Genomic DNA, 18,255 nt, shown 5'->3' with positions numbered 1-18,255 from the left:
GTCATTTAGCATGTAATCATAGTTTTCCCTTTACTTTATAGTTACATATAGGATATACAGGATCATATAGAAAAAAATTAAACAAAAAGGCTATAATGTTCTTGCACTGATTAAAGTAGATCCGATATTCATTTACATTATGTAGTAACAATTATAAAAATAGTAAATGTGTTTTTCCATAAATCAGCAACTTATCAATAATAAATATTTTAGATGCACATTCCACTTGCAAACTGTCTATCATCAGACCAAGATAACTAGATTAAAGTTTCCAATCAGAACTAAAATAATACAATAAGAGAACCTGTTTAAGTTCCACAAAGACTTTTTATACTTTAGCCTGTGATTTCTGGGTTCTTTAAAACACCACATAACAGTCCTCAAGTTTTTTAGAAAACATCATGCTTTAAAGGACCCAGAAACCAATATGTTGATTGGAAGAACATGTAATGTACCATCAACTATTGACCAACCTTCATTTTGAACAGAGACAATGATTACTGTGTACTTTAAGTAAGAATTGTAGTGATCACTTTGAAAGAATTGAGAAACTATGGAATTGAGGCAGAGCACTTTTAATAAGCATACGTTCGCCGAACATTTTACAGCAATAGGATTTGAGATGTGTGATGGAGTCACAGGTAATTCCTCTGGATCCCAGACAAAAACCCTGATGGGCTTTAGGATCACGTTACTGGCCGCTGCATGTGTGTGTGTGTGTGTGTGTGTGTGTGTGTGAGAGAGAGAGAGAGATGGAGTGATAAAACAGGTGTGTTCAGGTGCTGTGTGTGCTGTAAACATTTTGTCTGGCTTGGTGGGAAATATAGTTGTGCTGATAAAACAGAAAACCACTAATTTGCTGTTCTGTCAGATTGGAGATCATTCAGGGTTTCATGCACTGTAAAACAAATCCTGGTAAATTTACAGTAAAAATTGTTTAAGGTTAATCAAAATAGTCTTTCTGTCAACCATGGCTAATAAAAATACAAACATTATAAACATAAACAACCTGTAGAACATGTACAGCATGACCTGCACAAGGACAAACACCATCAGGGTGACACACGTGATGTTGAAATAATGCTTTTACGGCTATTAGTTTTAATACTGTTTAAACATTAAACAAACCTACACTACTGTTCAGAAGCTTGGGGTCGGTACGATTTTTTTTATGATTTTGAAAGAAGTCTCTTCTGCTCACCACGGCTGTATTTATTTGATCAAAAGTACAGTAAAACAGTAATAATGTGAAATATTAGAATTTAAAGTAACTCTTTTCTGTTGTAATATATTTTAAAATGAAATTTGTTCCTGTGACGCAAAGCTGAATTTTCAGCATCATTGTCTTCAGGGTCACATGATCCTTCAGAAATCATTCTAATATGCTGATTTGCATTGCATATTATTATCAATGATGAAAACAGTTGTGCTGCTTCATATTTTTGTGGAAACCTTGAAACATTCTTTCAGGATTCTTTGATGAATAGAAAGTTTAAAAGAACGGCATGTATTTGAAATAAAAATGTTTTGTAACATTTTAAATTACTTTATCCTTTTTTAAAAAAAAATCAAACCCCCGTTCGAACGGTAGTGTAAAATGCCCCATAAAAGACTTCAAATGTACATATAAATAAAATGAGTTATGATTTTATATATATATATATATTTATATATAATATATATATATATATATATATATATATATTTGTACTAATTATGACACATAATTTACTTAAAAAAAAAAACAATGTAAAAATGTTTTGTGTTTGAAATAAAATAATAATTTGCTATAAAATGTGTATTTTCTTTAATATGGATTTGACTATAAATTAATGCACTTGGTGCGGTAAAATTACATGTATTGTTTTTTAATCTGTTTTTATATCATTTATATGGCTAGAAATTTGAATTAAAGTTTTTATATTTTTATCATTTTAATTTACTTAGTTAACATGTTTTTAATGTAGCATTTGACCTCTTTCTTGTAAAATATCTAGCATTTACAGTGTGTGTGATAGTAATCAAATTTAATGTAATAAAGATAATGCAGGCATGCATTTGTCTGTTTCTTAATTCTCATTCTCTTCATTTGCAAAGCTTTCTGGATATGATGTCAATCGACGGCCACTGTCCTGCCTACATCAAGACCGAACCATCGAGCCCTTCTTCCCTGTCGGACAGTCTGACCCAGCACAGTCCCGGGGCGTCGTCGGATGCTGGGAGCAGCTACAGTTCAGTAACTAAAGGGAAGCCAACAGGTCTGGACTCTCCCGCTTCATACACTGCGGCTGAGGCTGAATTTAGGCCTCCCGCCGCCCCCTGCAGGCTGCTGGAGGAAACACAGGTGAAGGGTGGATACGGGCTGAGCTCGGGCCCCAAACGCTTGTGTCTGGTGTGTGGAGACGTTGCGTCTGGTTTTCACTATGGAGTGGCTTCATGCGAGGCCTGCAAAGCGTTTTTCAAACGTACCATTCAAGGTCAGGATGCCATCCTGATGTCTGTTTGTGTGTCCATCCTTCAATGCTATTTAGTAGCATTGATATACTATTATTGTTTCTGCTAATAATTTGAATTTGATTCTAAATTTTCTGTTTTTATTTTAATTTTTTGTGTGTGTTTGTCATTTTTATTAGTTTTTTTTTTTTTTGTGTGTGTGTTTTTATTAAGCTTTAGTTATTTTAGTACCGAAAACAACGCTGCCTTGGCATCTAGCTGAAATAAAATTAGTTTGAATTTTTTTATATTTTGATTTATTTCAATTAATGATTATTTTATTTCATGTAATGAACATGTTTTATGGCTTTAGTTTTGATGATAACGCTGTATTAAATATATTTAATACATAGTAAGTGAAACTTTCTTTTGGTTCATTTTCACGTGAACACATTGCTCAGTATCCAGTGTAATGTTCTTTATTTATATACTACACATTTTGACAAATATAGTAGGTGATTCAGGTGTTTAAAAGTTTAGGGTCAATAAATTGATCAAAAGTGACAGTAAAGACTTCTGTTTCAAATAAATGCTGTTCTTTTGAATGTTCTATTCATGAAAGAACCCAGAAAAATGCATCATGGTTTCCACAAAAATATGAATAATATGAAGCAACACAACTAAAATATTTAAAAGCATGAAGCAAAACAACTGTTTTCAACATTGATAATAATCAGAAATGTTTCTTGAGGAGCAAATCAGCATATTAGAATGATTTCTGAAGGATCATGTGACGCTGAAGACTAGAGTAATGATGCTGAAAATTCAGCTTTGATCACAGGAATAAATTACATTTTGAAATATATTGTAATAATATTTCACAATATTACTGTATTTTTGATCAAATAAATGCAGCTCGTCTAGTTAGTGAAAGTGTGTCTGCGTGTTTAGTATACAGTTGTTGCTAGAAGAATATTTTGATGATGATGATGATGGTCTATTTGTCTCTTTCAGGTAATATCGAGTACAGTTGTTCGGTCAGCAGAGACTGTGAGATCACTAAAAGGAGGAGAAAGTCCTGTCAGGCCTGCCGCTTCACTAAGTGTCTGTCTGTGGGAATGCTGCGAGAAGGTGAGAGCGTGTGTTAATGAATCTCATAAAAAATTTCTCTACAGAATCCAAAGAAAATGAAGCCTGTTTTACGCGATTATTTTTATAATGTTTTTTATATGTTCAATGTGCTAATGTAATGTGCTTAATTGTCATCAAATTCTAACTATACATTTTTTTGCATTTTATTTTTGCCATGTTCTTGACAGGTTTTGTGAGATTCGCTACATGCAGTGCAATAAATAACATGAATGGCACTCTATGCAGGTTCTTTTGATTTGTTTTGCTATGAAAGTGTCTGAGATTAAACACACACATATATATCATGGACTTCTGGAATATGCAGCTGTACTCAAGTGCTTTCATAAACAAACGTAAAAATAATAATTATATGCAGTCAGCAAATAGGCAAAGAGTGTTATATTAGTGCAGGTGTGGAGTCGCATTACTGCCAAAAATGTAGAAAAGACTGTTTCCTGTTTCATGCAGCTGTTTATTGCAGTCAAACTCTTTATTTCTACATAATGAGCAAGTTGTTTTTCTTATCCCAGGATCTATTTTATGTTTTTCATTGTGTGTGTGTGACTCAGGTGTGCGTTTGGACCGGGTGCGAGGAGGACGGCAGAAATATAAGAGGAGAATCGACTCTGATTCCAGCGTCTACTGTAGTGTCCAGCAGCCTCACAGAAAGCATTGTAAGAACCACACTGCATCTCAGTGTATGCGTTTACCATACATCCTGTTTTTCCTGGACATGTCCTGGCCAGCATTTCTAAATTGCCAAAAAATGTCTGGGTTTTGGCTTGGTTTTACTATAGAGTGCAACAGTCGGATTCCGGAAGCCATCAAGCCATCTTTTTGCATTGTTTCAACTTACAGTATGTTTTGAATAATTGTGTTTAACAGCAGAATCCCTGGTGAAAAACAACATTACCCAATGATGCTGTAAAGAAAATCGTATCAAACGAGCACTGAGCTCCGCCCACTCCCATGATGCACTGCAAATGACATAATCGAATGCATATTTTGCAATAAACTTTGTTTCTATATATACAATCAGCAACTTTAAATGGATAGTTGAATTTCTCCATCATTTTTAATTCAATTTTGTCATTTGCAATGGTTCATGTTTCAAGCCCGTTAAGTACACAGTCTTGTACCTTTGCCTTTTTGTCCGATTTTCAAATAAATTTTTGCTTCAAATAAAAGTTTGTAACGTTGTGATTCTTCTCATAGATGGTTAGTTTGGTTCATAGCTTACAATGCTTTAACAAACACTTTTTTTTTAAATCCCTATGGGAAAAATGAATGGAAAAAATACTTGCTGAAAAAGTGGGCGGGCATCAATGCACTCTATTCATACTTGCTGAAGGTAATGACTGAAAAGGAGTTTGATCAATAGCGTGCAGGCAATGTTCATAATCAACCAATCAGGCGGGATCTTCAGAGAACGGTCAAAGTAGTACAACTAGATAATATATGCAAGTATATGAGAACTGTAGAGAGCATGTGATCAGGAAAACAAAGCCGAAACCTGGACATTTTTGGCAATATAGAAATCTCGTAGGGGAAGTGTATGATGTAAAAATCTGTGCTAATATTCTGTGTTTCTTTCCGTTAGCGTCCTGCAGCGCTCAGAGGGAGAATAAGGTGGTGACCCTGCTGTTGGGGGCGGAGCCAGAGAAGGTGTGTGCCATGCCTGACCCCGCCCTCCCCGACAGTGACATCAAAGCCCTGACGACCCTGTGTGACCTCGCCGACAGAGAGCTCGTGCTGAACATCAGCTGGGCCAAACACATACCAGGTACTAACAGACCAAAGAGACTTTAATCGCACACACACAAGCACATGTATTATCTACCATTTGTTTTGGATACACAGAGACAAAGTGCTGTTAGTTCGGATGTGCTTCTGTGTAACCTAACAACACACACAAACACACATTCTGTGACACTGGAATGTCAAATGCATTAGATGCTTTCAAATTAATTTGATTATGAAATGTCTTCCTGTACACAAGTCATCAGCCCTTTTAGCAGCTCTAAAGTTAAACACATTCACACACACATTTATGTATCTTTTATGGTGTGTTCATGGTCACTCGCTCTAGATTACTTGCGGGATGTTTTTCGTGTCACTCGCGCGAATAAAAACAGCGCGATCAACCATGGTGGTGATAACTACAATCGCTGTTTTGTACCTGTTGTCAAAAAGTCTCAAATACAATGGAAAGCCAAACGCCGACGTGTCTGGGTTCACAGCACCATCCAGAGGAGGATGAATAACGTTAGGATCCTGTATTAATGTGTGTTACATTTTACTACTGTATATATACACTGATATTACTATTATTTTTATTATTGATAGCAGCATCTCTGTAGCCATGCTAATAAAATACAACTACCACTACAACTGATTTTAATTGTTTTCTATGCTCCAGACCTATATAATAACAGACGGCTGCAATAATGCTCTCTTCCATTGTCTGATACAACTGGACGTGTCAAGAAACTCTTAGCTGATTGGCTTGCGTGAGAACGCGTCATGCGAATTTTCTGCTCGAGTTGAAATTTTTAAATTTGCGTAGAAGACGAGATTGAGGCGAATATTGTGCGTTCGCGGCAAACGCGTCGCACATTTCACGTCGCCCGGCGCGAATTCGCCTCTATTCGTGTCTTTGTGTTGACTTTGTATGTAATCTACTCGCACGAATAATTACATTCATGTCTGGTGTGAACACACTGTTAGTCTTTCGTTGGTATTAAAGCTAGTATATAAATATATACTCTACAGACTAACTGTAACGTTTGCTTTATTTATAAATTATTTTTCCGAGGACGTCCTCTGTCCTCATTCTTCGAGGTTTCGTCAGATTTCGCTCACTTTTACAACTATATCTCAGTATCTTAGTACACACAGAACTGGCCAGCACCTGTTTTTGTGTTGATACTGGCCTCTGTAGTAATGCTTACAAAACAAACCACAAAACCAGGTGTGTGTGTGTGTGTGATTCTCTTTAACACGTGACTGTTTGTATGCCATAGTTTTGTGCACTGGATTACAGTATTTGGTAAATAAACACTAGTAGTTCACATTTGAACAGAGACTGTGAGTGAATAAGTACACGAGTACATACAACAGACTTCTGTTGTTTTTATAAAAGGTTAATAATACCGGCTACACAAATTCTGACAACGAATGCAAAAATAAATTTTTAATCAGTATTTTTGTTTCGTTTTCACGTAAATATATCTAGACATTCTTAAAGATTTATTCTTTAAGATTTCAAGATAAATTAACTTGGGAAATACAATTGTACAACACATTAAAACTTGTTTTGAGAGAATACATCTTTATACATTTTTGTACAGTATATGTTGTACAAAAAAACACATTATAATATTAAAAAAATACATTTCAGAAAATTTGTACAAGGATTATTCAGCCCTTTTACATAAAAATGTTTGCAATTCAAAATATAAAACTAATTTCTATATATTTTTTATATAATTTTGTGAGGTCTGTACCTCAAACAATAGTTAAATTTACCATTAAAAAAACTATATATATATACAGTATATATATATATATATGTTTGTATATATATATATATATATATGTTTGTATGTGTGTATGTACACATACACATTTTATATTATATATTATTATATCTTAAAATTATATATAACTATTATAATTGTTAGATATTTTTTTAATAATTTGGTATTTATATACTTTTAAATTTTATATTTTTATTTGATATTAATCTTTATTTTTTTACTGAACAACAAAACAACACTATTTTAAAAACATACTTTTTTTTTTTTGTTTAGCTCACTTCTGCGAACAGTTTTGTCCCCAAAGTATAACTAAAGTGTGTGTGTGTGTCCAGATAAACCCTATGTTATGATGACCAAATGTCCTCACAATGAGAGTAAAACCTGAAATTTTTGACCTTGTGGGGATTATTTTAATCCCTATGAGGAAAACAGTTTATAAATCGTACTAAATTATGTTTTTTTTTTTTATGTAAAATTGAATTTTTTTGGGAATATCTTTGAATATACAGTTTGTACAGTATAAAAATAATTATGTCTATGGAAAGTCCCCACAAAACATAAAAACCCAACGTGTGTGTGTGTGTGTGTGTGTGTGTGTGTGTGTTTGTGCATGTGTGTTTTACATACACAGGAGCAGTTGTGTGTGTTCATGTCAACAGTGTGTGACAGCAGCATTGTCTTTTCCCCGGCGTCTGAAGCAGGACGTACAATAGAAGATGACATTGCTAATTTAAATGGCTCTGGGGTTGTTTTATTTGTGTTGTTTGAGTGTCACGAGGGCCCTTTGATTCCGTTAACACATTTCACAGACGTCGATATGACCGCGTCCTCGGAGCTCAGCATGAACGGCAGCGCTGCCTCATTCAGCCCACGATCGATCAGCGCTGAGATCCAATCAGCTAATGAACGTCACTCAGGAGGAGAGCGAGTCATTACAGCCCCTGATAAACATCAGTGATGGGTGAAAAATCAAATCAAAGCTCCTCTCCTCCTTCACCACACCAAACTAATCACTGGCTTTTTAATTAAGTGTGAGAGAACGTGAATGAGAGAGATTGGTCCGTCATTGACGCTGTTCTTCAGGGACAAACCTCTGTCACACACACACAGAGAAGCTTTCTTTCCTAACAGAGGTCACAGTCCAGTGTGAAATTAGCTTTAAAATGAGGTGGGTTTTATCTGCCAGATTTAAAGGTCATTTCCATTCATCTGATTCTATATCTCAGAGGCAGATTTTTAGTTGATCAGTTGTAGTTATTTAGACATTTGACAGATTTTTTTCAAATATAGTTATTTAAGTGATTAATTAGATTAATTTTACTTAGCTGGTTGGTATTTAAATTATTTGGTTATTTATCTATTGAGTTAGTACTCTGACAGCTTGTTTTAGTTATATAGCTGATTATGTACTTATTTAGGTGATTAGCTAGTTATTTAGTTTTTTTATCAGATTAGTTGTTTTGGAAATTTGTTGTTTGTTTAGATATTTAGATGATTGTTAGTTGGCTGATTATTTACTTAGTTGTTTTGTATTACTTAGCTGAGTAGAAGTTTAGTTAATTAAAGGATTAGTTATTTAGCTGGTTATGTTTGTTTATTTATTGATTTATTTATTTTATCTGATTAGTTGTTTTGGAAATTAGTTGTTTATTTAGATATTTAAGCGACTGGTTATTTAACTATTTAGCTGTTTATTTACTTATAGGTGTTTCGTATTACTCATTTAGCAGATTAGTGGTTTAATTAGCTACTTAGGTGATTAGTTTGTTAATTATTTGATTATTTAGTTAGGTGATCATTTGTTGTTTAGGGAATTTGTTGTTTATTGTTTATTTAAATTATGTGATTAGTTATTTATGTAGTTTATCTTAGTTGTGTAGGAAATTAGTTGTTTATTTAGATATTTAGGTGGTTGTTTTTTTAAATTTAACTATTTATAGCTGATTATTTACTTATTTAGGTGTTTTGTATTACTCATTTAGCTAATTATTTAATTAAGAGATTAGTTATTTTGTTATTTATGATGATTTGTTTATTTAGTTGTTTATTTTGATATTTACGTGATTAGTTATTTATTTAGTTTATCTTATTAGTTGTTTAGGAAATTAGATGTTTATTCCGATATTTAGGTTGCTTATTTAGCTATTTATCTGATTATTTACTTGTTTAGGTGTGTAGTATTACTTTAGTTGATAAGTACTTAGGTGATTAGTTGTTTTAGTTATCTGATAATTTACTTATTTAGGTCATGATTAATTTTTTTAGTTGTTCATGGAATTAGTTGTTTTAGTTATGTGATTTGTTATTTATTTAATTTGTTTATCTTATTAGTTGTTTAGAAAATGAGATGTTTATTTAGATATTTAGGTGATAGGTTATTTATTTAGCAATGTATTTACTTATTTAGGTGTTTAGCAGATTAATTAGTTATTTAGGTGATTGGTTGTTTTAGTTATTTAGCTGAATATTTACTTGTTTAGGTGGTGATTGTTGAGGATTTATTTATCGGAGTTGTTTAGATATTTAGGTGCTTTTATTATTTCTTTACCCGATTATTTAGATAAGTTGCTTATTTAGTTATGTGTTATTTTTTTAAGCATACAGTTATCTGATGATTCACTCCATCACTCTTGCAGGTTTCTCCAGCCTCTGTCTGTCCGATCAGATGAGTCTCCTGCAGAGTGCTTGGATGGAGATCCTAATCCTGCGTGTGGCTTTCCGCTCGCTGCTCTGCGAGGACAAGCTGGTGTTTGCAGAGGATTACATCATGGATGCTGAACAGGCCAAATCAGCAGGTCTTCTGGAGCTCCACAAAGTCATATTACAGCTGGTGCGCAGGTACAGATCCATGAGGCTGGAGAGAGAAGAGTTTGTAACTCTGAAAGCCATCGCTCTCGCCAACTCAGGTAAAAATACAGGTACTTCCATAGAACATTTCTGCAAGGACTATTTAAAGGAATAGCTCACTTAAAAAGTAAAATTTGCTTAAAATCTACTCACCCCCAGGCTATCCAAGATGTAGATGAGTTTGTTTCTTCATGGAAACAGATTTGGAGAAATGTAGCATTACATCACTTGCTCACCAATGGATCCTCTGCAGTGAATGGGTGCCGTCAGAATGAGAGTCCAAACAGCTGATAAAAACATCACCATAATCCACAAGTAATCCACACCACTCCAGTCCATCAATTAATGTCTTATAAAGTGAAAAGCTGCCAGTTTGTAAGAAACAAATCCATCACTGGACTCTCATTCTGACGGCACCCATTCACTGCAGAGGATCCATTGGTGAGCAAGTGATGTAATGCTACATTTCTCCAAATCTGTTCCAATGAAGAAACAAACTCATCTACATCTTGGATGGCCTGAGGGTGAGGAAATTTCAGCAAATTTTTATTTTTGGGTGAACTATTCTTTTAAATGAACGTCAGTGCAAAAATGGCTAATAGCAACCTTAACACATTACTTAGCCAATATTTTTGACCTGAATGACCTGATATTTTGATTCCCTCTCTCAGACTCGATGCATATAGAGGACGTGGAGGCCGTTCAGGGTCTGCAGGACTCTCTCCATGAAGCCCTTCTGGATTATGAGTGTGTCCATCACAGGGAAGACCCTCGACGGACGGGGAAACTCATCATGACCCTTCCGCTCCTCCGCCAGACCTCCGCCAAAGCCGTACAGCACTTCTGCAGCATCAAGCAGGACGGACGCGTCCCCATGCACAAACTCTTCCTGGAACTTCTGGAGGCCAATGTCTGATCCTTAACCTGATTGGACCGTCAACCAGAGGTGACACGCCCCTCCTGCACACGATTGGATGAAGGGTTATTCACACATCCAGGGGAAACAACAGGCACTTGCCAGGACATATAACAATAATACAGGATATACTCAGACAAATACAGTTTCATATAGTTGAGGATGATAAGATAACTGTAAAAAAAAAATGAAGTATCAAATATACACTGCTGTTCAAAGGTTTTTTTTTTTTTTTTTAATGAAATTAATGAGCTTATTCAACAAGGATGGATTAAATTGATCAAAAGTGCCAGTAAAGATATTTATAATGCTGAGATTTCTGTTTCAAGTAAATGCTGTTCTTTTAATTTTTCTATTCATCAAAGAATCCACAACACATGTATTATCGTTTCTAGGAAAATATGATCTGTTTTCAACATCGATAATAAGAAATGTTCCTTGAGCAGCAAAATCAGCATATTAGAATGATTCACTGAAGACTGGAGTAATGATGCTGAAAATTCAGCTTTGCATCACAGGAATAAATTACATTTTAAAATATATTCAAACAGAACACAGTTCATTTAAATTGTAATAATATTTCACAATATTACTGATTTGACTGTATTTTTGATCAAATAAATGCAGCCTTGGTGAGCATAAAATAGTTTTTTCAAAAACAAATCGTACCGAGACCAAACATTTAAACGGTGGTGTATCAGTGAGTGCTGGATGTGAATATCATTAAATTATTGGAAAAAAACGACATCTCAAATTGAAGGCATTCATTGTTTGCATTTTTATTTATCTAAGTTATTCAAGTTATTTTTATTTTTATTCAGTTTTCAAAAGAGCTTTATCACATTAGAGAGCGTCATCCTTGCCAAATAAATAGTAGTCAATAATTGCTCTTCTGACACAGATATGAAGAAAAAAAGGTGTTAAACAACATCTACTACAGAATTTAAGGTAAAGGGCTCAGAGATGCAGTCTAGACAGAAATATAACGTATAGATGAACAGCATTTAAGTGTGCAGACATCAAATAGAGATGTACCAAAGCACTTTTATTGAGTGACCTGATTAGCATTATAGATAATGTACTAATGAAGGATTTTTTTGTCTCCAGATGCTCATAAATAGATCTGCACACAGCTGCACAACCAAAGCTGATTGCAGCTTTTATTTATTCCATTTTTACCATGTTTTACCACATGAACATTTCAGCACACCAAATTGGAAGGTTCTTGCTCAGTCAGTGACAGAAAAGAAAAGCCATAGCAATATCTGTTTTCAGCCATACACAGAGATGGGAAAGTATCTTCTGAAGCAATAACCGAACACATATGAATTGCTGAAACACTGTTTTACTGAATTCGTCTTTGAATGAGATCCACCTCAAAGAAATAGTTCACCCAAAAAGAAAAATTCAGTCATTTACTCATTCAATACTGAGGCATTTCATACATGTTGTGATGATCAAATATTAATATGTTTACTATAATAACACTACAAGATACAAGTATTTAAATGAGTTAGTAGAGAGAAATGTGTCTGTAAATATGAATAACAGAGCAGACTGATCTCTACTGTGTTTGATAGTCAGACACATTCTCTGGTGACGTTCCTTCAGTTTCTGTGAGGAATCCTGACTGTTATTTGCGGTTCTGTGTGTTTTTCAGCATTTCTGCTTGTGAAGGTTAGGTTTGTGGATGTTGTACAACGCTCTCAATTTTGTCTCCTCATTATCTGTTTGATTATATGCAATAACTTTTTGTAATAAATGTCAAAAACAGTCAACAATAATGCATTAAACAGTGGACTTCACTTACATTCTGACATCTGTGTTTTTCATCTGTGATTTGAAGACTTGAGATGTTTTTTTCCCAGCAGGAATTAAAACACTTCTGTTAGGAGAGCAAACACCGGTCAGGGTTATATTCACTAAAAACAAACTGATTATTCTGCTTATGAGCTGCATGCATCACATTAATTTGTGTTCAAACACAAAAATGTCAAATTATTTAATTCTGGATTATGGCAGTCTTGATTGTTTCCTTGTTAAAAAAGAACTGCGTGACAAATTTAAATGAGCACAGAAGTGTACATTTGACTTCAAACACTGAGATTAGCAAATATTCATGTATCATACCATGAATTCAAATAAATCATTACTTTGTGTTAGATAGTACAGTCGTTAGGTCTGGTGATTTAGTGACAGTGATTTTGCTGTGGTTGCTAGGGTGTTTTGACTGGTTGCCATGGTGTTACTATAGTACTTTAGGTGGTTGCCAGGGTATTCTGGGTAGTTACTTACTGGTCTGTAGATCCCTCTATCAATGTTGGTCTGCAGGATTTTTTTTCTCTGAGAAAGAGAGATCATTGTAATGGCTGTTGTAGCTTTATGTCTATGAATAATCAAGCTAATCGATGCAGATGAATTATCATGCTGTCAGACGCTCCACCCGCATCATTTCACAGGCCGTCAGGAACCATCAACACATTAGTGTCTCTGCATTGAGAGATGCCACATGAGTCATTAATGAGGCAAGGATAAAAGTTGCTTACATTGGAAGAACCCTGTACGGCTCTGCTAACAGAATGAAAATCTAAGTGTGTGTGTGTGTTTTGAGCTTGCAGGACAGATCCCGCTGTCAATTTCTGTGACTATCACTATCTTTGTAGTTGGGAAGTACCATATTTTATAATATTTTCTGAAAAAGATTTGTGCATGTCTGTCCAAAACTCTAGGGACCCCACTGTATGTATTGAGTGTTACATTTTAAACCTTGCTTATAATAACAAATGTTACACAGTTTTAAAGTATTTATAATATAATGACACTTACATTACGTTACATTACATAACGTTTTCAACTTCAAAACTGACGTTTATAAGGTCTACAGTGTATAGGACCAGAGTTGCCAGATCCGCTTATAATACGCGACTTTGGGCTTCATCTTCTCCTTTTTTTTTTTTTGTTAAATTGCGTGAAAAAATCCCGGGTAGCGATTTTTTTTTTGTGGCTTATTTAAAAAAAAATACGGTTGCTTTTAAGGAAAATCAGGCAAGCAACTTAGTCTCTTTACATTTATGTTCGCTGTATTCTCCAGTGCATTGATTTAAACTCTGTCTGCTCACAGCTAATAGCCAATCAGTGCAATAATAAAAGTACTGTAGCGTAATTCGTCAAACTTTCCTCCCCCTCACTGGAGAAAAATCTCCTTCAACATGAAGGCGTGTGATGCTGTAATCCAAGCAATGATAGTAGTAGATGTAATAGAGGAGTGGGATGAATTTCTTTTATAAGGTAAATTTTTTATTTTTACAAGTTTTTGTAGTGTATTAATTATCGCGGGATATAATAAAAAACAAGTAGGCCTATACTAACAGTATGTGCTTTATTTTTAAAATGTGTATAGGAAATCATTACTTTGTGTTAGATAGTACAGTCGTTAGGTCTGGTGATTTAGTGACAGTGATTTTGCTGTGGTTGCTAGGGTGTTTTGACTGGTTGCCATGGTGTTACTATAGTACTTTAGGTGGTTGCCAGGGTATTCTGGGTAGTTACTTACTGGTCTGTAGATCCCTCTATCAATGTTGGTCTGCAGGATTTTTTTTCTCTGAGAAAGAGAGATCATTGTAATGGCTGTTGTAGCTTTATGTCTATGAATAATCAAGCTAATCGATGCAGATGAATTATCATGCTGTCAGACGCTCCACCCGCATCATTTCACAGGCCGTCAGGAACCATCAACACATTAGTGTCTCTGCATTGAGAGATGCCACATGAGTCATTAATGAGGCAAGGATAAAAGTTGCTTACATTGGAAGAACCCTGTACGGCTCTGCTAACAGAATGAAAATCTAAGTGTGTGTGTGTGTTTTGAGCTTGCAGGACAGATCCCGCTGTCAATTTCTGTGACTATCACTATCTTTGTAGTTGGGAAGTACCATATTTTATAATATTTTCTGAAAAAGATTTGTGCATGTCTGTCCAAAACTCTAGGGACCCCACTGTATGTATTGAGTGTTACATTTTAAACCTTGCTTATAATAACAAATGTTACACAGTTTTAAAGTATTTATAATATAATGACACTTACATTACGTTACATTACATAACGTTTTCAACTTCAAAACTGACGTTTATAAGGTCTACAGTGTATAGGACCAGAGTTGCCAGATCCGCTTATAATACGCGACTTTGGGCTTCATCTTCTCCTTTTTTTTTTTTTGTTAAATTGCGTGAAAAAATCCCGGGTAGCGATTTTTTTTTTGTGGCTTATTTAAAAAAAAATACGGTTGCTTTTAAGGAAAATCAGGCAAGCAACTTAGTCTCTTTACATTTATGTTCGCTGTATTCTCCAGTGCATTGATTTAAACTCTGTCTGCTCACAGCTAATAGCCAATCAGTGCAATAATAAAAGTACTGTAGCGTAATTCGTCAAACTTTCCTCCCCCTCACTGGAGAAAAATCTCCTTCAACATGAAGGCGTGTGATGCTGTAATCCAAGCAATGATAGTAGTAGATGTAATAGAGGAGTGGGATGAATTTCTTTTATAAGGTAAATTTTTTATTTTTACAAGTTTTTGTAGTGTATTAATTATCGCGGGATATAATAAAAAACAAGTAGGCCTATACTAACAGTATGTGCTTTATTTTTAAAATGTGTATAGGTAGTATTTATAAAGTTTTAGCTTTTAGTTTTGGATCTGGTTTTAGTTGTTTTAATACTACAATTGATTGCTTCAGTCTGATAAATGATTAAATAAATAAAAAATGTGCATTTGATTCAAATATATTTTATTGGGCTATAAATATGTGGCTATGTTACAGCTCCCCCTTAAAGCTCTTGTCTTTTTCTCATTTCCATTCTGCTCACAGGTGATCGGAGATGAGTGATAGTGCGCGCCTCCCGCTTTATTGCAGTTTGCTGATTTTTGTAAAATAACTTCTGTTTTTGCTTTTCAAATAAAAGAGTGGTTTCAGTTTACAGGGTTTCCGCGGGTCCTTCAAAAGTCTTACATTTAGCTGTCAAATTTAAGGCCATAAAAAGTCTTAAATGGTACAGGAAAATTAGGCTAATTATGATTTCAAGAGGTGTCAAATTTGGGGAAGGAAAGACCAGAATTGTGATATGGCTTAATGTGACGATTAAACTTCAAAAGGCTATTGATTTCATGAAATAAACATGAGCGCTGCACTTTTCAAAGTCAAGAGAATGAATGTGCATTTTCAATAAGCCCATCTGCTGTTTTTGTTCAGACCAACGCTAAAATCAATGTTATTTAATTCATATATTAACTGACTGATAAAAATTAAGTTAATATAATAACTGATACTTTTGACATCCATTTTCTTATAAGTGGTTTAAAGGCTGAAAACCTTTTTGTGAAAACCTGTATCTGAACTGTAAATCGCGTTATTCCATTACCCATACCGTACCCCGGTATTAACTGTATTTGTGCAGGTCTTAAAAAGCCTTAAATATGAGCTTGCAAATAGTACCCTGGATTAAAATGTTGCAGGCTCATTTTTGGTAATAAATAATATTGATGATAATAAATAATCAAATAATATTGGGCTTGTTTTTGAAGCTTTGGTTGCTTGCTTATTTGTCTCGTGAGAGTTGGCAACAGTGTAGACAAAACGTGCAGGTTTTTACAAGCAAGAGACCATAAAATCACCGTGAAATCAAAATGGACTATTCTTATTTTTTTATGTAATATTTCAGTGTTCATTATAAATTATTTATGCGTGCACATCATTATTTTCACTCATAAATCGAAAACCGCAGCGCTCATATGCGTTGCTTTCTTTCAGGCTGAAAGTGAGTTAGTGTGATTAATTACATCTGCAGATGATTTTATCCCGGAGTGCATTAATTCACTAATAAAGCCTCGATGTCTCAAATGCGACCAGGCGAAACGTGAATGCTGAGCAGGGAATTAATGGATTAGCATTTCAGCATCATGATAAATGAAATCCGCTCGGTTTGATATAGTGAGCACTTTACATCAGGAACTGACTCATCCAGGGGCCTCATATAGGTCTATCTGATCATATTTCAGCAGATTGATTAGCCTATGTCTCATGAATGTTTCAGTTTAATACTTGTTGAAATTAGGCTACAAGTAAACGTGATTTGTAAATGTTGTCAAAATTGTAAATAATAATAATACATTAAAACGACGATTATTTCTTTATTTCTGTATTTCTCTACATTTCGTGATCATCACAAAGACCGCAGTGACATGATGTTTGGCAAACTGGCGAAGTTTCTACTGAGCAAATTTAATTCAACTGCACCAGAACTGATCTGCGCGTTAATTTGCAGTGGTCAAGATATGCCATTACATCAAACCGCAATATTCACTCACTGCTTGAACACAGAGGTGTAAAGAGTACCTAAAAACCATACTTGAGTAAAAGTACAGATACCTTAAAAAGTACGTTGACAAGTTTGGGTGAGTAAGGGCAAAACGCAGTACTTTCAGTGACCTGTAGCAGGCAGTATCACGTCTTTTGTAGCAGAAATAAACTGCCGCAGAAAAAGCTAGGTCCATGCAAAATGTAATGTGTAACTGCAACACTCATTTCAAATGTAGTGGAGTAAAGAGTAAAAGTTGCTAATATCTTTGATACTCAGTACAACTACAAAGTACCCGAAAAGATACTCAAGTACAGTAACAAAGTACATTTACTCCAATACTTTACACCTCTGCTTGAACATAAATAAATGAATAAATAAATAGGCCTACATATATGTAACCCTGCTCTGCACACTGTAAATCATCTAGCATATTGGACTCCTAGGAACCGTGAATTACTGTAAATCTCTATACTAACATGTTAGATAAAAAAAATACTGGTCTCAAAGTAGCCTATTGTTTTATTTTTGTATACCATTAGGCCTATACTTTTTTACTCTCATAGTTTTTTATTAATATTTTGAAATGTAATTAATTGTTATGTTTTTTATTTTAATTAGTTTTAGTAAATTTGTCATTTTTTTGTATTTTATGTCTGTCGTTTTAGCCTATTATACTTTTTTACTATTATAGTTTTTGTTAATATTTTGAATTATAATACATTTTGTAATTTTACTTATGGTTGACGTTTTAGTAACTTTGTTGTGCTTTGGCATTTATGTTGTATTGTTTTTAAGTTTTAGTTTTTAGTTTTAGTTATTTTAGTATTTAAAATGTAAACTAACATGAGAAACGTGTCCTTGGCAATTAGCTGAAATAAAATAAGTTTAACTTTTTTATATTTTATTTTATTTCAGTTTATTGCTTTTCAAGTAATGATTTGTTTTATGTTAATTAAGGATTCATTCATTTTTATTATTTTGGTAAGATCTAAAATCCAGCATTGAAGTCAAGTCTGTTGACATCAAATCAAATC

The 18,255-nt window shown here is 34.2% G+C and overlaps 1 protein-coding gene across 1 annotated transcript in view; it reads left to right on the top strand.

The window, feature by feature from the left end:
- Positions 1 to 11,065, top strand: part of LOC107697200 (estrogen-related receptor gamma-like) — a 13,063-nt gene extending 1,998 nt beyond the window's left edge. The window contains exons 3-8 of the mRNA XM_016497879.1: positions 2,098 to 2,477; positions 3,448 to 3,564; positions 4,134 to 4,238; positions 5,165 to 5,347; positions 9,740 to 10,009; positions 10,622 to 11,065. Of these exons, the coding sequence (XP_016353365.1) occupies positions 2,098 to 2,477; positions 3,448 to 3,564; positions 4,134 to 4,238; positions 5,165 to 5,347; positions 9,740 to 10,009; positions 10,622 to 10,866 (1,300 nt within the window). The 3' untranslated portion in view covers positions 10,867 to 11,065. The remainder of the gene's footprint in view (positions 1 to 2,097; positions 2,478 to 3,447; positions 3,565 to 4,133; positions 4,239 to 5,164; positions 5,348 to 9,739; positions 10,010 to 10,621) is intronic.
- Positions 11,066 to 18,255: the final 7,190 nt, after the last annotated feature.

The sequence above is a fragment of the Sinocyclocheilus anshuiensis genome, unplaced genomic scaffold, assembly GCF_001515605.1.
Source record: "Sinocyclocheilus anshuiensis isolate Anshui unplaced genomic scaffold, SAMN03320099.WGS_v1.1 scaffold38, whole genome shotgun sequence".
NCBI lineage: Eukaryota > Metazoa > Chordata > Actinopteri > Cypriniformes > Cyprinidae > Sinocyclocheilus > Sinocyclocheilus anshuiensis.
The sequence above is the reverse complement of the archived record's forward strand: the minus strand, read 5'-3'. Positions and strand labels throughout refer to the sequence as shown.